The 22,355-nt window shown below is 39.8% G+C and overlaps 1 protein-coding gene across 9 annotated transcripts in view; it reads left to right on the top strand.

The window, feature by feature from the left end:
- LOC309479578 (pleckstrin homology domain-containing family G member 3) overlaps window positions 1-22,355 on the top strand; it is a 63,004-nt gene that overhangs the window by 17,426 nt on the left and 23,223 nt on the right. For 2 of the 9 annotated variants that reach the window (XM_082143708.1, XM_082143710.1), the window contains one exon: window positions 17,849-18,207. In XM_082143708.1, the coding sequence (XP_081999834.1) occupies window positions 17,849-18,207 (359 nt within the window). Of the gene's footprint in view, window positions 1-11,277; window positions 11,653-17,845; window positions 18,208-22,355 lie in introns of those variants that run through there. The other 7 variants (XM_082143713.1, XM_082143709.1, XM_082143706.1 and 4 more) reach the window with 7 other exon arrangements.

Genomic DNA, 22,355 nt, shown 5'->3' with positions numbered 1-22,355 from the left:
AAGCTTGTCCAGAATGATTCATCCTCGACTTTCTGTTCTCGTGGTTTCGTGTCCTTTGTGGGAATTCTGCCGTTAGAGTAATTGATAATGTGTGTCGGGGAAAAGAGGCTCTCCTGGTTGTGCGCATTAGTTTAATGAGGCGTTCGCAGTCGTCATGGAGATTTGTTACTCCTGTTCTCGGATAATTGGAGAAATCTGTGCCTTCGCCTCAGGAGAACTGGGATTAGGCCTCTAAAGTAACGGGAAATGTCTACACGCATCACACTGCATACACACACACACACACACACACACACACACGCAGAGACAGACATACTCACTCACTCTCTCACACACACACACACACACACACACACACACACACACACACACACACACACGCAGAGACAGACACTCTCACACACACACGCAGAGACACACACACACACACACTCTTGAACACTCTGAGAAAGACACACACACTCACTCTCTCTCTCTCTCTCTCTCTCTCTCTCTCTCTCTCTCTCTCTCTGTCCCACACCCTCACACACACACACACACACACACACACACACACACACACACACACGCAGAGACAGACACTCTCACACACACACGCAGAGACACACACACACTCTTGAACACTCTGAGAAAGACACACACACTCACACTCTCTCTCTCTCTCTCTCTCTCTCTCTCTCTCTCTCTCTCTCTCTCTCTGTCCCACACCCTCACACACACACACACACACACACACACACACACACACACACACACACACACACACCCACACCCACAATGACTTCCCATTGACTTCTATTGTTCTTAAATTAAGCTTATTTTAATTACAATAGACGAATACAAACCACGACCCTCACTTGAACCCTCGGACATTTCTGGTGGTAAATCAACACTGTTGTTTTTATATGGGCCGTTTTAGTTTAGTTTAGTTTAGTTTAGTTTAGTTTAGTTTAGTTTAGTTTAGTTTAGTTTAGTTTAGTTTAGTTTAGTTTAGTGTAGTTTAGTTTAGTTTAGTTTAGTTTAGTTTAGTTGGGATTTGTTTGGATTATCTTTTATCTCATAATCATTTGAATTTATAAAATATAAATTTTAAACATCCCATTACTAGGCCTACTCATTTTAGGAATTTATTTATTTATTTTTTGGTCAAATGTTTTTCCAGATTTAGTTTATGTCGGTCACCTTTTAGTTTTTGATCCAATTCCCACTAATAACTACAGCTTTTGCCTCAAACTCCTAATTAGTGTTTATGAACAGTGAGTAAGCTCTTAGTTTAGGGATCGGGTGGATTAAGGGATGCAGAATACGGTCACACAGAATACAGCATTAATATGTGCTTTATAAACACACGATATCCTCGTAACATGAGTAGTGTATTGACTTGTCTTTCCAGATTTAGCTTATGTCTGGGAACATTTGTCATGAACAATATCAGAATTCGGTCACACTTTAGTTTAGAGTCCAATTCCCACTAATATGAAGGTAGTTGTTAAGTTTAGGCATTGGGTGGATTAAGTAAATATGACGGTATGCTTTTTTCCCACACAGAATCAGGCATTAAGATGTGCTTTATAAACCGCTGATATCCCAGTAATCCCAGTGCTCTTCCTCGAGTTCGTCCCACACACATCAGGCTCAGTGTTAAACTCCTCTCAGCGTCGAGTCCCGCGCACAGATGGCTGGAGCTTCAGGAGAATTGGGCTTTTTGAAAGGGACTCAGCGGAGGCACTTAGAGGACGTTTGTGTGATTATTCAGGGTTAATCGGCTTTATGGCCTCCGACTGCTTCTATAGAGAAACACTGACTTCACACCGCTGGAGAATTTGAGCCGCGACACCTCATCTTGTTAGGGAAAGATACTTTGAAAAGTAATGCATTACAATAGTGCGTTACCTTTTTTTTTTTTTTATGTTTCCTTGCTCTCCCTTAATATATATATATATATATATATATATATATATATATATATATATATATATATATATATATATTTATTATTATTATTATTATTATTATTTTTTTTTTTTTTTTTTTTTTTTTTAATAAAAGCTGACTCTGAGAAATGCAGAAGAATTCCAGTGTACCTGTACTGTACTGTACCTGTAGCCTGGAAATCCAGACCTAAATCTAAACGATTAATAGCCTGGCAAGCCAGACCTACATCAAGATGTTGGGTCTGGCAACTCACCATAGACACGACTCAATCCGAGGGGCGGGATAAACGGCTGTCTTTCAAATTTCCTCTGCACGCAATAGGACAGCGCTTCAACCAACCAGAGCGTTTTCCCAACAGCGGAGCTAGTTGATAGATTCAACTTTTGCCATATCTTGCTGGCAAAACTACGAACACATCTTCCTTTTTTTAAGAATGACTTAAGTGCCGTTCACACGTTCACCGTTCACACACGCTCACACGCGCACTCACTCACTCACTCACTCTCTCACACACTCACTCTCACTCACACACACACTTACTCACTCACTCACTCACTCACTCACTCTCTCACACACTCACTCTCACTCACACACACACTTACTCACTCACTCACTCACTCACTCACTCACACACACTCGCTCACACTCTCTCACACACACACACACACACACACACACACACACACACACACACACACACTCACTCACTCACTCACTCACTCACTCACTCACACACACACTCTCGCTCACTCACTCACTCACTCACACACTCTCGCTCACTCACTCACTCACACACACACTCTTGCTCACTCACTCACTCACTCACTCACTCACTCACACACACTCGCTCACACTCTCTCACACACACACACACACACACACACTCTCGCTCACTCACTCACTCACTCACACACTCTCGCTCACTCACTCACTCACACACACACTCTTGCTCACTCACTCACTCACTCACTCACTCACTCACACACACTCGCTCACACTCTCTCACACACACACACACACACACACACACACACACACACACACACACTCACTCACTCACTCACTCACTCACTCACACACACACTCTCGCTCACTCACTCACTCACTCACACACTCTCGCTCACTCACTCACTCACACACACACTCTTGCTCACTCACTCACTCACTCACTCACACACACACACTCACTCACACACTCACTCACACACTCACTCACACACTCACTCACACACTCACTCACACACTCACTCACACACACACACAAACACACAAACACACACACACACACCCAGCCTCTGCACTTCGATTTGTCTCAACATGAGTCAATAAAGGGTAAAAACAAAATAATTTTTTTATTTTATAAAAAAGTACATTTTAGAAGTAATGCGTTATTTGAAAAAATAATCTGATTACGTAACTCAAGTTACTTGTAATGAGTTACACACAACACTGAATATGGTGGTGTGCTTTTAAAGCAGGGGTCGGGAACCTTTTTTGACCAAAGAGCCATTTTTTCATTTTTGGATAATGCATTTTTCCAAAAGAGCCACAGTAGAAAAAAAATTATATATATATATAAATTAAAGACGTGCTTTTTTCAATAAAAAATTCAACAGTAGTAGGCTAATTATTAGGTCCATAGACAACTAAAAACAAACAAATATTCAGCAAACAATAAATTAGTTGCAATATGGAATTAATTGTGCAGGGCTTTCACTGTGAGGTTGAGTTACCAAGTGATGAGCATAAATCCTCTTATGTGTGCGTGTGTGAGAGAGAGAGAGTGAATGCACAGAGTACATCTGCTGTGTTTACGTGAATACTCGACTTGCCATTTTGAAATATTTCTGTTTATTTGGCCGCTTAGGCGCGCAACCGAAGACAAAGGCTACTTGTCCGTGTTGCGCTCGGAGCGCGCGCACAGCGTCCTGTCAGTAGAATTCAGTTCTCTTTCGCGACTTATCACGCTTTTAATATTTATTTTCAATATAAAGCACATCCTGTTATTTTCTTTCTCATTCATTCATGTTTTGTTATTAATAACTTTAAACAGAATCGTCAACTGAAATCTGCGCGGATTATCAAAAAATACGACACATTTATAGGACATAAAGGGTCTCTGCGCAAATGTCTCTTTGCACAGCAAAGCCCCCGTTTCAATAAAAGGATATATTAAAGTTTATAAAGCCTACTTTTACATTTTCGCTGCTGTTCTAGAATGGTTTTCGCCAGCTTGAATCCAGTGCAGGAGCTGTAGGTTACCACAGAACACTCCCGAACAGCACTGAACACGCACTTTTGCCGGTACAACTTGAATATTATTATTATCATAAACTTTTAATTAACTTAAGTAGGCTGGACTACAACAAGGGAATTGTAATTGGCTGCTTTTTCTGCAGAGAGCCGATCTCTGTTGATGTGTTTTAATTGTTTCATCGATGGTTTGTTGGTAAAGGGTGAGAGACCTCGCGAGCCACATGATTTTTGCCAAAGAGCCAGATGTGGCTCGCGAGCCATAGGTTCCCGACCACTGTTTTAAAGAAACCCATAGGAACTGGTATATTGGAGAATCTCCATCCTCTCAGGCTCCAGAAGTGTCATAACAGGGACTATTTCTGGCTGAACTTTCACCTGAACTGAGTTTGAATGTGAAAAATCAAGTTTCAACAGTGTTTTTAAAGTTGTTAATCATTAAGCGAAATGCTTGAGTCTCCCTGTCTGTCATCAAATTTTTTTTTTCTGTAATAGTTTCTTTCATGAGTTGTGTGTTTGCTGTGGTTATCGGTGGATCTGATGCTGGAGGAACCCTGTAATCGCCTGTGATTATACGGTGCGACTGGAGGAACGCACAGGTTCGTCTGGAATGAAGGGTTTCTCAGTATCGTGAGACTGTCGCGGTGAGATGGGATGATAGTGGAGGTGGTGTGTTAATGTTGTGTTAGAGACAGACGTTGGTTCAGCTGTGTGTGTGTGTGTGTCCATCTCTGTGAACATGTGTTGGTCAGATGGAAGAGCTTTACGAGCGCTGTCACTGCTCACCCTCACTTCTGCCGGCCACAGACGTCTGACTATGATCTTAGATTTATTATTCGGTCATTTGTTAATTTATTGTCTTTTTTTTTAGGCCTATTTGTTAATTCTTTATTTATTTATTCATTTTCTCTCTTTCTATCTATCTATCTATCTATCTATCTATCTATCCATTTATCGTTTTTCTTGAATTTTTATACAAATTTAATTTATTTATTATTTATTTATTCATTTTCTCTTTCTCTCTATCTATCTATCTATCTATTGTTTTTCTTTAATTTTTATACCAATTTTATTTATTTTATTTATTTATTCATTTTCTCTCTTTCTATCTATCTATATCTATCTATTCATTTATCGGTTTTCTTGAATTTTTATACCAATTTTATTTATTTATGATTTATTTATTCATTTTCTCTCTTTCTCTCTATCTATCTATCTATCTATCTATCTATTGTTTTTCTTTAATTGTTATACCAATTTTATTTATTTTATTTATTTATTCATTTTCTCTCTTTCTCTCTATCTATCTATCTATTGTTTTTCTTAAATTTTTATACCAATTTTATTTATTTATTTTATTTATTCATTCTCTCTCTCTCTCTTTCTATCTATTTATCTATTTATCATTTCTTTCATTTTTATACCAATTTTATTTATTTGTTTATTTTAGTTGGTTTCATTTCTTTATTTTATATATCTGTTTGCTTTAGTTTATAAATTTGTTTGCTTTTATTTATTACATTTTATTTTATTTAAATAACATTTAACATTCCTTTATTTTAATTTTATTTATTTATACATTTTGGTACTGTCTGTGTAATCTGTACCACGATAAACTGAAGGTTTTAAATTGTACGTCAATATATGACATGGTAATGATTACCAAATTTAGAAACTATAGTTTATACATGGTATTAAAAGATTATCATTGTTGTAACATGTTTAAAAACAACACAACGTCAGAGTCACGGAACTTTCTAGTCCTTTTATGGGTTGTTGTTTAAGTCTATTTCCTCATTAGTGTGTTTTCATCTCGTCACAGTGTGTGTTAGACGAGTCTCTGCGAATGCTGATGTCCAGGGCTTGTTCAGATGTTCCCGTCTCAGTGTGATGATGGTGTGATGATGGTGTGATGATGATGTGATGATGGTGTGACTCGGGCGGACGGGTGTGTGTAATTATTCTCCTCTCCTCGTTTCATTTCGAGTCGTTAATAAATACTCCAGACGACACACACATGTGCTTCTGCTCCTGCGGTGTGTTTCTGGCCGCCGGTGTCTCCCGAGGGCATCAGTCCAGACTCCCACCGACTCCTGCCCAGACAAACATGCAGATTTAATGCCTTTGCACAGTCGGCACAGATACAGGGAAGTTCATTCACACATGCACTACTAATGTTGCGTTATGAATTGTGACCCTGGACCACAAAATCAGTCACATGGGTACATTTTTTGAAATTGAGATGTATACATCATCTGAAAGCTGAATAAATAAGCTTTCCATTGATGTATGGTTTGATGTTTAGGACAATATTTGGTCGAGACACAACTATTGAAAATCTGAGGGTGCAAAAAAATCGAAACATTGAGAAAATCTCCTTTAAAGTTGTTCATTTATGTTCACGATTGTGCTGCATTCACTCACAAATATAAATGTTTTATATATTTACGGTAGGAAATTTACAAAATATCTTCATGGAACATGATCTTTACTTAATATCCTAATGATTTTTGGCATAAAAGAAAAATCCATAATTTTGACCCATACAAATAAACCCGTGTGACTCGAGACTGGTGACGTGATCCAGGGTCACAATTATGATCTAATTAATTTTGCATCTGGAAGAGTTTGCATTTTGGTTAATTTGTCTATGCATCAGTTTTCCAGTAGCAAAGATGATCTCATAGCAGATGTAGGGTCATGTGACTTCCACGATGCGGAAAAACGGAAATCCAGTCATAAATACGGAATTTACTGTATAATTTCACGGAATTTGTCAAATTTTATGAATAAATAAAAAGCATCTCCGTTTACTATTTAATTTCATCATCGTCATATCATAAATACAGAAATTCAAAGGTCTTCACGGCAACCCGTCAAAATAAAAGTTTGGTTTAACTTGAAGGAATTATGATATATATATATATATATATATATAATATAAATAATATTAATAATAAATTAATTAATAGTAATATTTATATAGTAAAACTAATAATAATAAATTATTAACGTTTTATTTTTTGGGAATAACTAATCAGAATTTTTCTTCCATGTTTTTTAATTTTAGCAGTAAAGCTCTGTTGTGCAGCACTTTGACAAAAAAGTTTGCATAGTTATGATTAAAAGATAAATTCATTTATTCATTTATAAATTCATTTGATTGCCAAAAAAACAAAAAACAAACTGAATTTGATTTTTTTTTTTTTTTTTTTGAGAAGAAAATAAAACGTTTGTAATTTTGCATGAATGTAATTTTTATTAAACTTCTAATAAATTCTTTTATTTTAAATTTGAACTAATTCGACATGTTTTTTTATTACAAAAACTCTACTTTAACCATTAAAATGGAGTTCAAAATCTGTAACCCCAGGAAGAGAGTGGGCTGTGGCGTCGTGTCCGTCTGTGGAACAGGGTTCTTCTGCATGAAAGCCTCAGAGAGAGACACCGCTCCGCCTCGCTGACAGTGAGCTGTGGCGTCGTGTCCGTCTGTGGAACAGGGTTCTTCTGCATGAGAGCCTCAGAGAGAGACACCGCTCCGCCTCGCTGACAGTGAGCTGTGGCGTCGTGTCCGTCTGTGGAACAGGGTTCTTCTGCATGAGAGCCTCAGAGAGAGACACCGCTCCGCCTCGCTGACAGTGAGCTGTGGCGTCGTGTCCGTCTGTGGAACAGGGTTCTTCTGCATGTGAGCCTCAGAGAGAGACACCGCTCCGCCTCGCTGACAGTGAGCTGTGGCGTCGTGTCCGTCTGTGGAACAGGGTTCTTCTGCATGAGAGCCTCAGAGAGAGACACCGCTCCGCCTCGCTGACAGTGAGCTGTGGCGTCGTGTCCGTCTGTGGAACAGGGTTCTTCTGCATGAGAGCCTCAGAGAGAGACACCGCTCCGCCTCGCTGACAGTGAGCTGTGGCGTCGTGTCCGTCTGTGGAACAGGGTTCTTCTGCATGAGAGCCTCAGAGAGAGACACCGCTCCGCCTCGCTGACAGTGAGCTGTGGCGTCGTGTCCGTCTGTGGAACAGGGTTCTTCTGCATGTGAGCCTCAGAGAGAGAGACCGCTCCGCCTCGCTGACAGTGAGCTGTGGCGTCGTGTCCGTCTGTGGAACAGGGTTCTTCTGCATGAGAGCCTCAGAGAGAGACACCGCTCCGCCTCGCTGACAGTGAGCTGTGGCGTCGTGTCCGTCTGTGGAACAGGGTTCTTCTGCATGAGAGCCTCAGAGAGAGACACCGCTCCGCCTCGCTGACAGTGAGCTGGGGCGTCGTGTCCGTCTGTGGAACAGGGTTCTTCTGCATGAGAGCCTCAGAGAGAGACACCGCTCCGCCTCGCTGACAGTGAGCTGTGGCGTCGTGTCCGTCTGTGGAACAGGGTTCTTCTGCATGTGAGCCTCAGAGAGAGACACCGCTCCGCCTCGCTGACAGTGAGCTGTGGCGTCGTGTCCGTCTGTGGAACAGGGTTCTTCTGCATGAGAGCCTCAGAGAGAGACACCGCTCCGCCTCGCTGACAGTGAGCTGTGGCGTCGTGTCCGTCTGTGGAACAGGGTTCTTCTGCATGAGAGCCTCAGAGAGAGACACCGCTCCGCCTCGCTGACAGTGAGCTGTGGCATCGTGTCCGTCTGTGGAACAGGGTTCTTCTGCATGAGAGCCTCAGAGAGAGACACCGCTCCGCCTCGCTGACAGTGAGCTGTGGCGTCGTGTCCGTCTGTGGAACAGGGTTCTTCTGCATGAGAGCCTCAGAGAGAGACACCGCTCCGCCTCGCTGACAGTGAGCTGTGGCGTCGTGTCCGTCTGTGGAACAGGGTTCTTCTGCATGAGAGCCTCAGAGAGAGACACCGCGCCGCCTCGCTGACAGTGAGCTGTGGCGTCGTGTCCGTTTGTGGAACAGGGTTCTTCTGCATGAGAGCCTCAGAGAGAGACACCGCTCCGCCTCGCTGACAGTGAGCTGTGGCGTCGTGTCCGTCTGTGGAACAGGGTTCTTCTGCATGAGAGCCTCAGAGAGAGACACCGCTCCGCCTCGCTGACAGTGAGCTGTGGCGTCGTGTCCGTCTGTGGAACAGGGTTCTTCTGCATGTGAGCCTCAGAGAGAGAGACCGCTCCGCCTCGCTGACAGTGAGCTGTGGCGTCGTGTCCGTCTGTGGAACAGGGTTCTTCTGCATGAGAGCCTCAGAGAGAGACACCGCTCCGCCTCGCTGACAGTGAGCTGTGGCGTCGTGTCCGTCTGTGGAACAGGGTTCTTCTGCATGAGAGCCTCAGAGAGAGACACCGCTCCGCCTCGCTGACAGTGAGCTGTGGCGTCGTGTCCGTCTGTGGAACAGGGTTCTTCTGCATGAGAGCCTCAGAGAGAGACACCGCTCCGCCTCGCTGACAGTGAGCTGTGGCGTCGTGTCCGTCTGTGGAACAGGGTTCTTCTGCATGAGAGCCTCAGAGAGAGACACCGCTCCGCCTCGCTGACAGTGAGCTGTGGCGTCGTGTCCGTCTGTGGAACAGGGTTCTTCTGCATGAGAGCCTCAGAGAGAGACACCGCTCCGCCTCGCTGACAGTGAGCTGTGGCGTCGTGTCCGTCTGTGGAACAGGGTTCTTCTGCATGAGAGCCTCAGAGAGAGACACCGCTCCGCCTCGCTGACAGTGAGCTGTGGCGTCGTGTCCGTCTGTGGAACAGGGTTCTTCTGCATGTGAGCCTCAGAGAGAGACACCGCTCCGCCTCGCTGACAGTGAGCTGTGGCGTCGTGTCCGTCTGTGGAACAGGGTTCTTCTGCATGAGAGCCTCAGAGAGAGACACCGCTCCGCCTCGCTGACAGTGAGCTGGGGCGTCGTGTCCGTCTGTGGAACAGGGTTCTTCTGCATGAGAGCCTCAGAGAGAGACACCGCTCCGCCTCGCTGACAGTGAGCTGTGGCGTCGTGTCCGTCTGTGGAACAGGGTTCTTCTGCATGTGAGCCTCAGAGAGAGACACCGCTCCGCCTCGCTGACAGTGAGCTGTGGCGTCGTGTCCGTCTGTGGAACAGGGTTCTTCTGCATGTGAGCCTCAGAGAGAGACACCGCTCCGCCTCGCTGACAGTGAGCTGTGGCGTCGTGTCCGTCTGTGGAACAGGGTTCTTCTGCATGAGAGCCTCAGAGAGAGACACCGCTCCGCCTCGCTGACAGTGAGCTGTGGCGTCGTGTCCGTCTGTGGAACAGGGTTCTTCTGCATGAGAGCCTCAGAGAGAGACACCGCTCCGCCTCGCTGACAGTGAGCTGTGGCATCGTGTCCGTCTGTGGAACAGGGTTCTTCTGCATGAGAGCCTCAGAGAGAGACACCGCTCCGCCTCGCTGACAGTGAGCTGTGGCGTCGTGTCCGTCTGTGGAACAGGGTTCTTCTGCATGAGAGCCTCAGAGAGAGACACCGCTCCGCCTCGCTGACAGTGAGCTGTGGCGTCGTGTCCGTCTGTGGAACAGGGTTCTTCTGCATGAGAGCCTCAGAGAGAGACACCGCTCCGCCTCGCTGACAGTGAGCTGTGGCGTCGTGTCCGTCTGTGGAACAGGGTTCTTCTGCATGAGAGCCTCAGAGAGAGACACCGCTCCGCCTCGCTGATCTACAGCTAAACATCACTCTTAAATGTCAATGAGAAAAGCACTGAAGCATTTCAAACACTAGTGGAAAAAAAACTGAGTTCATTTGTCCAGACTCGACAGAGAAGACTTTCTGGTGTGTCAGGAGCTTCAGAAAGTATGAAGTCAGAGTTAAAAATTAGATGCAAGAGTCATTAATTGTTAAGAAACGTGCATTTTGCAACTAAAAATCACCAAATCAAGCTTCAAAACCAGAACAGTGAAGTTAATGAGAAGTCAAGAGATTAAAGGAGGGCGTGTTTCACACTCCGACACGCATTAATCATATCCGATCGGATCTCGTTCTTGTTCCCTGAGGTGTGCAACACCATTACTAATATCAGGAAACTTGGAAAGGAAAACATCCCTGTGTTTTGCTCGCCTCAGGTGAGGAATATTTACTCGCTTTTCTCATTTTACACACTCATATCACACGTCTACTTTATGCATGCAGTCATTTTTACCACCAGTGTCTTTGAGTGAAGGGAGAAAAGGCTTAACAGTAAAGGCTCAGAGCTGTGTGTGTGTGTGTGTGTGTGTGTGTGTGTGTGTGTGTGTGTGTGTGTGTTCATGGCCAGACATTTGCATCAGTGAAACTGTTGAGTATCGGATCTGGAGTCTCTGGATCTGCTTTGACTGTTGGACGGTGGGAAATTTGCATCTGGTGTTTTACGGTTTGACGGATGTGTGTCTGATTGTGACCGGCTGGAAGCGAATCATTAATCATTAATATATAAGATTCTGTCGATCACTTTTGAAGACGGCGCCTGAACTGTACGGTTCATGATGTGTGAAGATTATGATGTTGGGTAATATCGCTATATCATTGAAGAGGCTCTTCTGCTCACCATGGCTGTGTTTATTTGATCAAAAGTACAGTCTAAAAGGTGAAATATTATTGTAATTTAAATCTGCTGTTTTCTATGTGAATATATATATATAGTAAAGTGTAATTTATTCCTGTGATCAAAGCTGAATGTTCAGCATCATTACTCCAGTCTTCAGTGTCACATGATCATTCAGAAATCATTCTAATATGAGGATTTGATGATATTAAACCTGTTTTTTCAGGATTCTTTGATGAATATAAAGTTCTAAAAGAACCGCGTTTGTTTGAAATGGATATTTTGTAACGTTATAAACGGCTGTTACTGATGTAATGTGTCTTTGCTGAATGAAAGTATCCATTTCTTCCTAGTGGTTGTATGGATATGTCTCAGTTAAAGGGGTGTTTAAAAACTTATTATGGAACAAAAAATATTATGCATAAAACCGAAACTGACATTTGTGGCATGACAGCGATCACAATTCAGTGTAGTTCTGTATTTGAGCCTATTTTCTACCCCTTGTAGATGATATATTATAATATTTATATATAGAAGGTTTGTGTTTAATCAGACTTTATTTTTTTTTATTCCTTATTTTACAAAATGAAGATTTGTGGATTCAATTATATTATGTTATATTATATTATTATATTATATTAATTTATTATATATTATATTATATATATATATATATATATATATATATATATATATATATATATATATATATTATTATTTTTTTATTTTTTTTATTTTTTTTATTCCTTATTTTATGGAATGAAGGTTTGTGGGTTCAATTATATTATTTTATACTATATTAATTATATTATGTTTTTCACAGCATTAAAGTAAATCACATGGACCTATTTTATTATTATATTATATATGATTATATATTATTAGAAATATTATGATAAAAAAAACGTTTTTTTCAACAATTTGTTTCTAGTGGTAGAATAGATATGTCTTAGTTAAAGTGATATTTAAAAACGTATTGTGCAACAACAAAAAATGATGCATAATAAAACCGAAATCTGCCTTTCATGGCATGCAAGCGTTCTCAGTTCAGTGTGTTCTGAGTCTGAGCTCTTCCTCGTATAGATGATCAGGTGAAGAGGAAGAGTGTGTGTTTTCTTACAGTCTCTGTCGTTTATTCAGGAATTCAAGCAATGAAAATCAAAGCTCTCACTCCTCGAGCATCCCAGGAATTCCAGCAATTCAGTTCAAGAAGCGTCTGTGAATCCAGACGAGCGTGTGTGTGTGTGTGTGTGTGTGTGTGTGTGTGTGTGTGTGTGTGTGTGTGTGTGTGTGTGTGTGTGTGTGTGTGTGTGTGTGTGTGTGTGTGTGTGTGTGTGTGTGTGTGTGTGTGTGTGTGTGTGTGTGTGTGTGTGTGTGTGTGTGTGTGTGTGTGTGTGGTTCATTATCTCGAGCTGTTTTGAGCTTGTGTTTACAACAGTCTGAATACTACACTCACCTTGACGTGAGTTAATCAGTGTTTAAACTCTGTCAGTGAGACGTGAAGGCATGTGTGTGAATGCTTGTGTGTAGTGTTAGTGTGCACAGAGGTGTTAGTGTGCACAGAGGTGTTAGTGTGCACAGAGATGTTAGTGTGCACAGAGATGTTAGTGTGCACAGAGATGTTAGTGTGCACAGAGGTGTTTACTGATAAGGGGTCGAGCCGAAATCATCAGTTCCCTCGAGACGGGTTGTTGCGGTTTTAAAAGGAAGTTTTTTCACAGAGCAGAAGTTTAATAACCACATATATAATCCAGCGCTCCATCGCCTCTGTCAGCTCACTCTATAGATGTGTGTGTATATATATATATGAGTCATTATTGAGTCACATGTCCGTGTTCTGCCTGTCTGAGCTCATGTTAGTCAGTCGGGATGAGCGTTTGTCATTTGTACGTCACGTATTTCCACATTTGTACGGTGAGTTTCAAACCGATGCATGTGAAAGAATGTGAATGTTGTGTTAGGTGTGTGTGTGTTGAGGTTTCCTGTAAGCGCCTGAGGGTGTGTGTGTGTGTGTGTGTGTGTGTGTGTTTGAAGTGACGCGGTTATTGATCATCTCCTGGTATTTGATCTAATCGCAGTTATTGTGCAGTTTAAATGTCAATCACATTTTGGCAAAGAATATAAAAAACACTGTTGTAAAGCACATGAAGAGAGTCAAAGGACTCATGAACTGAAGTTTTGTGGGTTTAATCAAGACTGTATGTAATGTTGTTTTTTATTTTTTTTTATTATATTATTTTATTTTTTTATTTACGAAATTAAGGTTTGTGGATTATATTATATTATAATATATTATATTCCTTCATAGAATTTTTTTTTTTAATCAGTCTGTATTTTATGCCGTTTTTTAATTTGTTTTGGGGGTTTTTTTCATTAAAAAGAATAATGTAAAAAAAAAAAAAAATATATATATATATATATATATATATATATATATATATATATATATATAAAATAAAAAAACATAACACAAAATACAGTCTGGTTAAAAATTCATTTAAATGTTTTTTTTTATATATTTTTTTATTCCTTATTTAATGAAATGAAGGTTTGTGGGTTCAACATTTTTTTATTATTATTATATTATACATTTAAATTTTCACAGCATTGGATCAGCATAAATCTCATGGACCTATTTTATTATTTATTATTATATTATTTACAATTCCAAGTAAAAAACAATAAGGTATTAGTCTTCCAATGTAAGTGATGCGAACAAAACCAAATTAAATCGTAAATTGCAATTAATGAATCATCAACACAAAATGCATGATGGTGACGGGCCTAGGTCAGAGGTCAGCGCTCAAACGCTGCATATATCAGGCTTTATCTACAGCGACTTACCAGAGCTATTCATCATCAGAGTCAGCAGGAGTTAGACATGCAGATCATTAGCTGATCATCTGTACTAATAACCTGAACATTTCATTAGTTCTCAGAGGATTGTAAGATTGAACATTTGAAATTAAATCTGAAATGTCATTATCAGGATCTTTGGATCAACACTAGATCTTCTCTCTCTCTAGCAGACGCGAGTGTTGTCCATGCATGCAGAACTCAGTGAGTAATAGCAGGAGTTATGATGGACTGTCACGCAGCAATACATTTACATACATGTTCATTTAGTCATAAATTTCATAATGAAGCCTCGAGGAGACAGAAGATGAGGAGCTCCTTTGTTTTATCCTGAAATATTCTGTTCCATGGAATGTGATTTCGTCTCACTTTGTCATAACTAGTTCTGGTGAAGTCATATAGCGGGTCATGAACGCATGCAAACATTGAGAAATATTCCCGTTCAGATTCCACTCGTGATTCATTGAACGAGTTGCATGATTGAGTCAAACGGTCAAGATTTGCTTGTCTTCTTGACTGATTCATTAAAGAATCGGTTCATAAGAGTCATTTGTTCGTGAGTGACTCACTTTATCATAACTAGTCCTGATCAAGTTAATGAACAAACGCAAAAACTGACTTAATTATGATGAATTCATAAGTTTATTTGGCTTAGGAAAAGATCAGTTTTGACACATATGACTGTTTTGATTTATTAATCATCATAAGTAGATTGATTGATTGATTGATAAACTGTTCCACTTGTAAAAAGAAATCGACGAATTTAGGTCTTAAAAATGCTTATGAACGTGTCAAGCAAATTAATATGAATGTAACATCAATGCAAATTTCATTATTTTAAACAATTTTATAAATTGTTCCATTTCTTACACAAAATTGTCAAATCTCATTGGCTTAAATGCATATTAATGTAAAATTTCAAATATTTTTTTTATTTCAGTGATTTCATAATTTGTTCGATTTCTAACGAAATTGTCACATTTTAGTGTCTTAAATGCTTATAAATGTAAAAAATTAAGGAAATTTCATTTCAATGATCTCTTAATTTCATCTTAAAAAGTATCTTAAAAATGCATATGAATGAAAAATGTCAATACAAATTTCATAATTTCAACCATTTTATAAATTGTTCCATTTCTTACAAGAAATTGTCAAATCTCAGTGTCCTAAAAATGCTTATGAATGTAAAATTAAATTACGTATTTCATTATTACAACGATTTCATAATTTGTTCCATTTCTGACAAAAAAATTATAATTTCACTGTCTAAAAAATGCTTATGAATGTAAAATTTCAAGTTCATAATTTCATAATTTGTTCCTAAAAAGAAACCCTAGGTATCTTTAAAATGCTTATGAATGTAAAATTTCAATGCAAGCACAGAAATCATAGTGTTGTCCAGAATATATATATTTTTTTTCATAATCCTTGTATCTTTAAATTTAAAATTATAGTTTAAAAACTGTGGATTTCTCATGTTTCCTGATGTTTGCGTTCGCATTGTAAGTCTCATCACGACGACACTGAATCGGTCCTGTAGTGACAGATGTCGTGAGATCGGTGTGTGTTCACAATATTACCGAAGGAAGGAAATGTAAACACACTCTTACTAAAGCAGAACCCCAGCAGATTTCCAAACAGCTGCTGCTTCACAGATGCTAATATCCGTCCTCCCGTCTGATGGGTGTTGCTGATGATCTCATGCATGACTCATACAGTTGACGGAGTTGCTCATGTGGAGGCTTGCGGCTGGATGTCGTGGTTAAACGCGGACAGGTTCACGCAGTGAGATCGCTCGTATCGTGCATCCACAAGCCCAGTGGAAAGAGCTCGTAATGACGGAGTCTTTCAGGAGAAGTTTGGCATGGGAACATTCATATGTTTGCATTATCAGTGACTGTGTAATGATGACTAGTTTCCCAGGCTATTATTCTCTATTCTAGTCTCTGTCCAAACACTGCTGGATCAGTGCGGGTCAACTCCACCGGCTAAACATCTCGATTTTGATCTTTTGAATACATAAATGAAGAAGAAAGCCAAAATATTAGCCTAAATGTCATGAAACACGAGGAATTCACTGTTAAAATGACAATTTTCACCTGAGATTAGAGCCAGATTACAGGGGGGTAAAAACAACTTTGGCACTTTAGAAAGATGGCAGCATCATTATTTTATTTCTTCACAGAGATTGGAAGGTCTATTAGTGAAATCTAATGAAGATTAGAGCAATCTTTGTTTCATTATATGCCAACGGTGAGCGTTCAAACATGGGAAAAATGCACTTCTTGTGTTTTTAACCTCAAGTTTGAATGCCTGAAACTCCAGAAGTATTAAAGAGACTGTATCTCAAGAACCAGAATCTAACATCATATAGAGATATAGTTAATACTTGTAGAGTTAAAGGCATGCACACTTTGGAAAAAACATATTTATGGCACTGATATGAAAAAAAAAAACAAGATATATTTCTTCTTCCAACATTATTTGTTGTTCAGATGTTCCTCTTTAAAAGAAGAAAAGCATCATCTGTATGTAAAGTGACCAACATTTGGTTTTCGACTTCTGAAAATGTGCACAATTTGATTAATTTACTCATGAAGCCACTTTAAGATCTCCATATCTCTGTGATTGAACCATATATAAATATAAATAATAAATAATAATAATTTCCACAAAAATATTTTTATTTCTGCTTAATATATATTTTTTCTGTTGAATTATAAAATGACCAATTTAATCATGAAGCCGCATTAAGATCTCCATATCTCTGGGATTGAACCATATATAAATATACACTACTGGTCAAAAGTTTTGGATCGGTAAGATTTTTTATGTTTTTAAAAAAAGTCTCTTCTGCTCACCAAGGCTGCATTTATTTGATAACAAAACAAAAAAACCCAGTAATATTGTGAAATATTATGACAATTTATAATGACTGTTTTCTATTTTAATATATTTTAAAGTGTAATTTATTCCTGTGATCAAAGCTGAATGTTCAGCATCATTACTCCAGTCTTCAGTGTCACATGATCCTTCACAAATCATTCTCATATGATGATTTGCTGCTCAAAAAACATTCATTATTATTTTCAATGTTGTGTACAATTTTTTTTTCCTCAAAATTCTTTGAAATTCTTCTTACTGAACCCCAAACTTTTGAACAGTAGAGTTTAATGTTACAAAAGCTTTAGATTTCAGATAAATGCTGTTCTTCTGAACTTTTTTTCATCCTAGAATCAAAAAAATTAAAAAAATTAAAATGCATTTCCACAAAAAATATCATTTATTTTCTGCTTAATATTCTTTCTTTTTTTTTTTTTTTTTGCTGTTGAATTCTAACACTGTAAGCATGTTCAACTCCTGCCCTGTTTGTCTCCAGCAGAATGTCTTCGTTTGTCCACTGGTTCGTCTGTGGGCAGTCTCGACCCCCGATCCACCGACCGCTGCTCCCTGTCCAGCACTGAGCCTTCAGAGGACGGGCGGCCCGTCAGCGCGGTGTCATCCGGCTCGTCCGTGGAGGGGAGCGTCGGCCCGCCGTCCGGTGCTGGGATTGACCTGGAGCTCAGTCCTCCTGTGGGTCCTTCAGGGCCGGGCTTCGAGTGGTCAGGTTCAGATCCTCCGTCTCCGTTCGCCAGCGGCAGCATGGCACCGAACCCTCAGCTCTCCTACGTGGATCGCGTCGTGATGGAGATTATCGAGACGGAGCGAATGTACGTCAGGGATCTTCGCAGTATTGTAGAGGTGAGGAGAGGTGCACTGTCTTAACATGCTTATGAATGTAACATTTCAAGTTCATAATTTCATAATTTGTTCCTAACAAGAAACTCTAGGTATGTTTAAAATGCTTATGAATGTAAAATTTCAATGCAAGCACAGAAATCATAGTGTTTTCCAGAATCTTATTTTTGTTGTCAAAATCCTTTTAATCCTTTAAATTTAGAATGATAGTTTAAAAACGGTGGATTTCTCATGTTTCCTGATGTTTGGGTTCGCATTGTAAGTCTCATCACGACGACACTGAATCGGTCCTGTATTGGACTGTGTGTGTGTGTGTGTGTGTGTGTGTGTGTGTGTGAGGGACATGAGAGAAGAGTCCAGCTGCTCTCATTATAAAATTGCCAGAATGACTTTACCGTTAAATACACAAATATGCCGTTTATACAAGCAACGCCGTTCTGGCTTTTTCCCCGTTCACACATCAGCTCCACATTACCAGTCAACTCTGTGTTGTAGAGTGAACCACAACAAACAAACAGTAAACCGCATGACTAATACAGCCAAAACTAAAAATTATTCAGACACCAGATATAATTTTGGATATTTATTTACTAGTGTGTGCAGGACATTATAGTTCATTTATGAATTTATATATTTGTTAATACATTTTGAATGAATTTATTCTTTTATTCTATAGTTCATTTATGTATCCTCACTAAGTGATGAGAGCAAAATAAAGTAAACTGTGACATATTATACCCCATAATTCTTCATACAGTGACTACTTGGGACCAAAACTGATTGGGACACTTTGAGCTGGTCATGTTTTGCTGAAGTGTTTTGTCTTTAATTGCTAATGCTCTTTTTACACACAGACTGAACAAAATGAAGCATTGCTTGGTGATTGGTTGAGCTAAACTGGTATTATCTAATTGTGTAGTGTTAAATTTAACAGCTGACAGATATTCAACATAATTCATGTGTGAGACAGTCTAACAGAAGGACGGACAAAACCTGTCAAATATCAATGAGTTCTGCTCATATTTTATTACCATTTTCTAAACTATAGCGGATAAACTGTGATAATGTGAGGAATGTTGAAGGTCTGAATAAGTGTTTGACTGTAAGAGCCGTCGAGGTTTTGGACTTCATGGCACTGATTGGTGTTTTTCTAGTCGTTTCCCACAATGCTTCTGCGTTTGCAGGATGTCTCGTTGCTGAACACGGGAATTCTTCGGGTTTGTAGGTTTTCTCAGGTGTCACTCCTCCTCATACAGGAATGTGTTTGCACCTTCACATTCCTTATGCACAGACTTTCCATCCACAGGGTTCGTATAAGGCGCTTAAAGTGCTTGAATTTGACTTTCTGAAATGTAGGTCCTAGAAAACCCTTGAAAACAGCCATATTTATGAAAAGGTACTTGAAAAGCGCTTGAATTATAGAAAGACATGATATTGAGAGTGAAATTAGTGTTTAATTTTACCGATAAAACGATCTTTTCGCGCAAAATTAACGCAGCAGCTCGTCTGATATACATATAGAGCCATTTCTCATGGCTATGAGCGTAATATTGCTCATATAAATATCCAAGTATATAATCCAGCTTTCATTCTTCAGATCAATCATATATTAATGGGCGGATATTCAATATCCGTTTGAATAAGGGAAGCGATATCTTTGTCATATCCTTTCAATGGCAATTGATCCTTCGCAGGGAGTTTGATTGACAGGCGATCTGACCAATCATCATCCGCCGAATCCGCCATTTTTGTCCGGCAAAGCAGTCAGGAGAGTGAGTAGATTAACGTTGGAGGATTAGAACTTGAGAAACGGAGTGTACTGACGTCTTTCCACGGTTAAAATAACATTCCTTCTGATGTTCATTCATGTTTATTTGATGCTATAAATGAACTAGAAGGACGAGATGATCGGTTCAAGAGCGGCTTTAACTGAGCGATCTGTCACGACACATTAAAGAGACACAGAACGCTATTTATTGTTTAAATTTCTTTAAAAATGAAAAGTAGTGCTTAAAGTCCTGGAATTTCATTTTACAGTATCTGTACGAACCCTGCATCCACCAGCACTGCATTGCTCGTAACTTAGTTTGGTAACACCTTTATTTTACAGTGTCCTTGTTACATATGTTACATGTACTTACCATAGTAATAACAGTAAATTATGCATAATTACATGTAAATAACCCTCAACCAAACCCTAATCCTACCCTAACCCTATAGTAAGTACATGTAGTTGCTTAATATTAAATATATTAATTACACTGTAACAATGACGCCTTAAAATAAAGTGTAACCCTTAGTTTTGCCTGAACGGTTTTGAAAAGGTCTTCCTGCCTTTTACTCCATTATGAGGTTTATAATTATTATGGGTCGGAGGGACCGGTTTGAAGGGTCTTAAATATGGGTCATAATTGGGCTCTAGTGAGCTGTGTGTGTTTTACAGCTGCGCTGGATATAGTAAGTCAGAAACTGATGTCATATATTACTAGGATCGTCTGGGAATTTGAAATCGGAGTCCATTCAGGTTCTTGAATGTGTTTCTCAGCTCCTAGTTTAGCTCCTTAAATAATCAAATGGACTTCCTGTTGGAAATGGAGTGTTTTTAGTGCCTTGAGCCCTATTCGCCCGGGATTAACGTTATAAGGGTAGATGGAGTGATGGAGTTTTACCACAGGACGTCTGTAATATTAATGGTCAAAGCCCTATTCGGACGGGACTAGTGTAACATGGAGAGGTGCGGTAAAGTAATGATTACCAGAGCTTCTCTGTGATTTTAGGAGATGGTCCTCACTGCAGAACATGAAATCCAGGGGGAGGAGTTGGATCCAGATCCAACTCCTCCCACCTTACATATACCTAAACCTACCAATCTCCACCCCTTATATCTGGATCCAACCCCGCCCCCTGGATCTCGTGTACTGCAGTGATGTGCTATTGGATTTTAGTCCCGTCTGAATGTGCATCTCAGTGATCATGTCGGACACTAGCCGCGTTTCCTTTACCCTTCAAATTGCACTTGAAATTGCGAATTGAAAATACGCCCAATGGAAACATGTCAATTTCGCCAAAACTCCCATTTATCGCAAAAAAGTTTTCTCGCTCGCATGAGGAGGTTTTTCAGGCAATTCGGAAAATAAACATTTCGCAAAACTGCAATGGAAACAGTTTTTGTGCATTTACAGGTCAGCTGACGTAGATGATGCGGTGTGATTGGACAGAATACGAGACAGAGCTCTTTATTAAATTCATAAAAGACAAAAGAATGACAGGAATACTGGATTCTAAACCTCATAGAAATGCCACAATCAAGACCTCGACGCAGATCTGAGGGAGAAACACCCAGAAACTCCTCATATGAGCCGCTCACAGTATAAGAGTCTTTCCTGGCCACTAATGATTGGATACACACATACGTCTCCTTTGATTAATAATAATGGCCAGTGCAGTGGCTGAGATATATAAACCTACTAACGTCCGCTGCTATGATTTTTGGAATGATTATCGCGAGATGAAAAAATTAAGTTTTAGTCGCATAACATCGGTTAATGGAAACGCCGTCATTTCGCAATCGTTTTTTGTCGACATTTAGAAATAAATCGCAAAAGTTTTGCGCAAATCTGTGATGGAAACACACCTAATGTCAGTAAAGATTACGGCGACTTCTACCTTTGGTAAAAAGGTCCGGAAAAATTAGCTCAGGTGATACTGATCCCGTGCGAATAGACCCGCTGTAAATATGTACGGAAATGTTTCGTCATTTCGTGTTTGAAAGTAGTTTTCCGCGTTTTTTCCAAGTATGGAGACGCTTGATAAAGCATCAGTAGTGTTCTAGACGCTGGGACGAGTCTGTGGCAAAACTCAAGTGTTTCACACACACCATCAGATCAGAGAGAAGATCGACAGCACTTGTTAGAGACACGAAACATCTTTTAGCGTTAGTGCCTATTACCAACACAATCCAATCTGAAGTTCTTTAATACATCGTTCCACCGGACATAACTGTGTTATATATATATATATAAATATAGGTTATATGTGTTTGCGCATTTGAGTTTTGCCACAGACTCGTTCCAGCGTCTAGAACGCAACAATGCTTTATCAAGCGTCTCCATACTTGGAAAAAATGCGGAAAACTACGAAATGACAAAACA

This window comes from Leuciscus leuciscus, assembly GCF_965113295.1.
Source record: "Leuciscus leuciscus genome assembly, chromosome: 17".
Taxonomy (NCBI): domain Eukaryota; kingdom Metazoa; phylum Chordata; class Actinopteri; order Cypriniformes; family Leuciscidae; genus Leuciscus; species Leuciscus leuciscus.
This window is presented reverse-complemented; position numbering and strand designations above follow the sequence as displayed.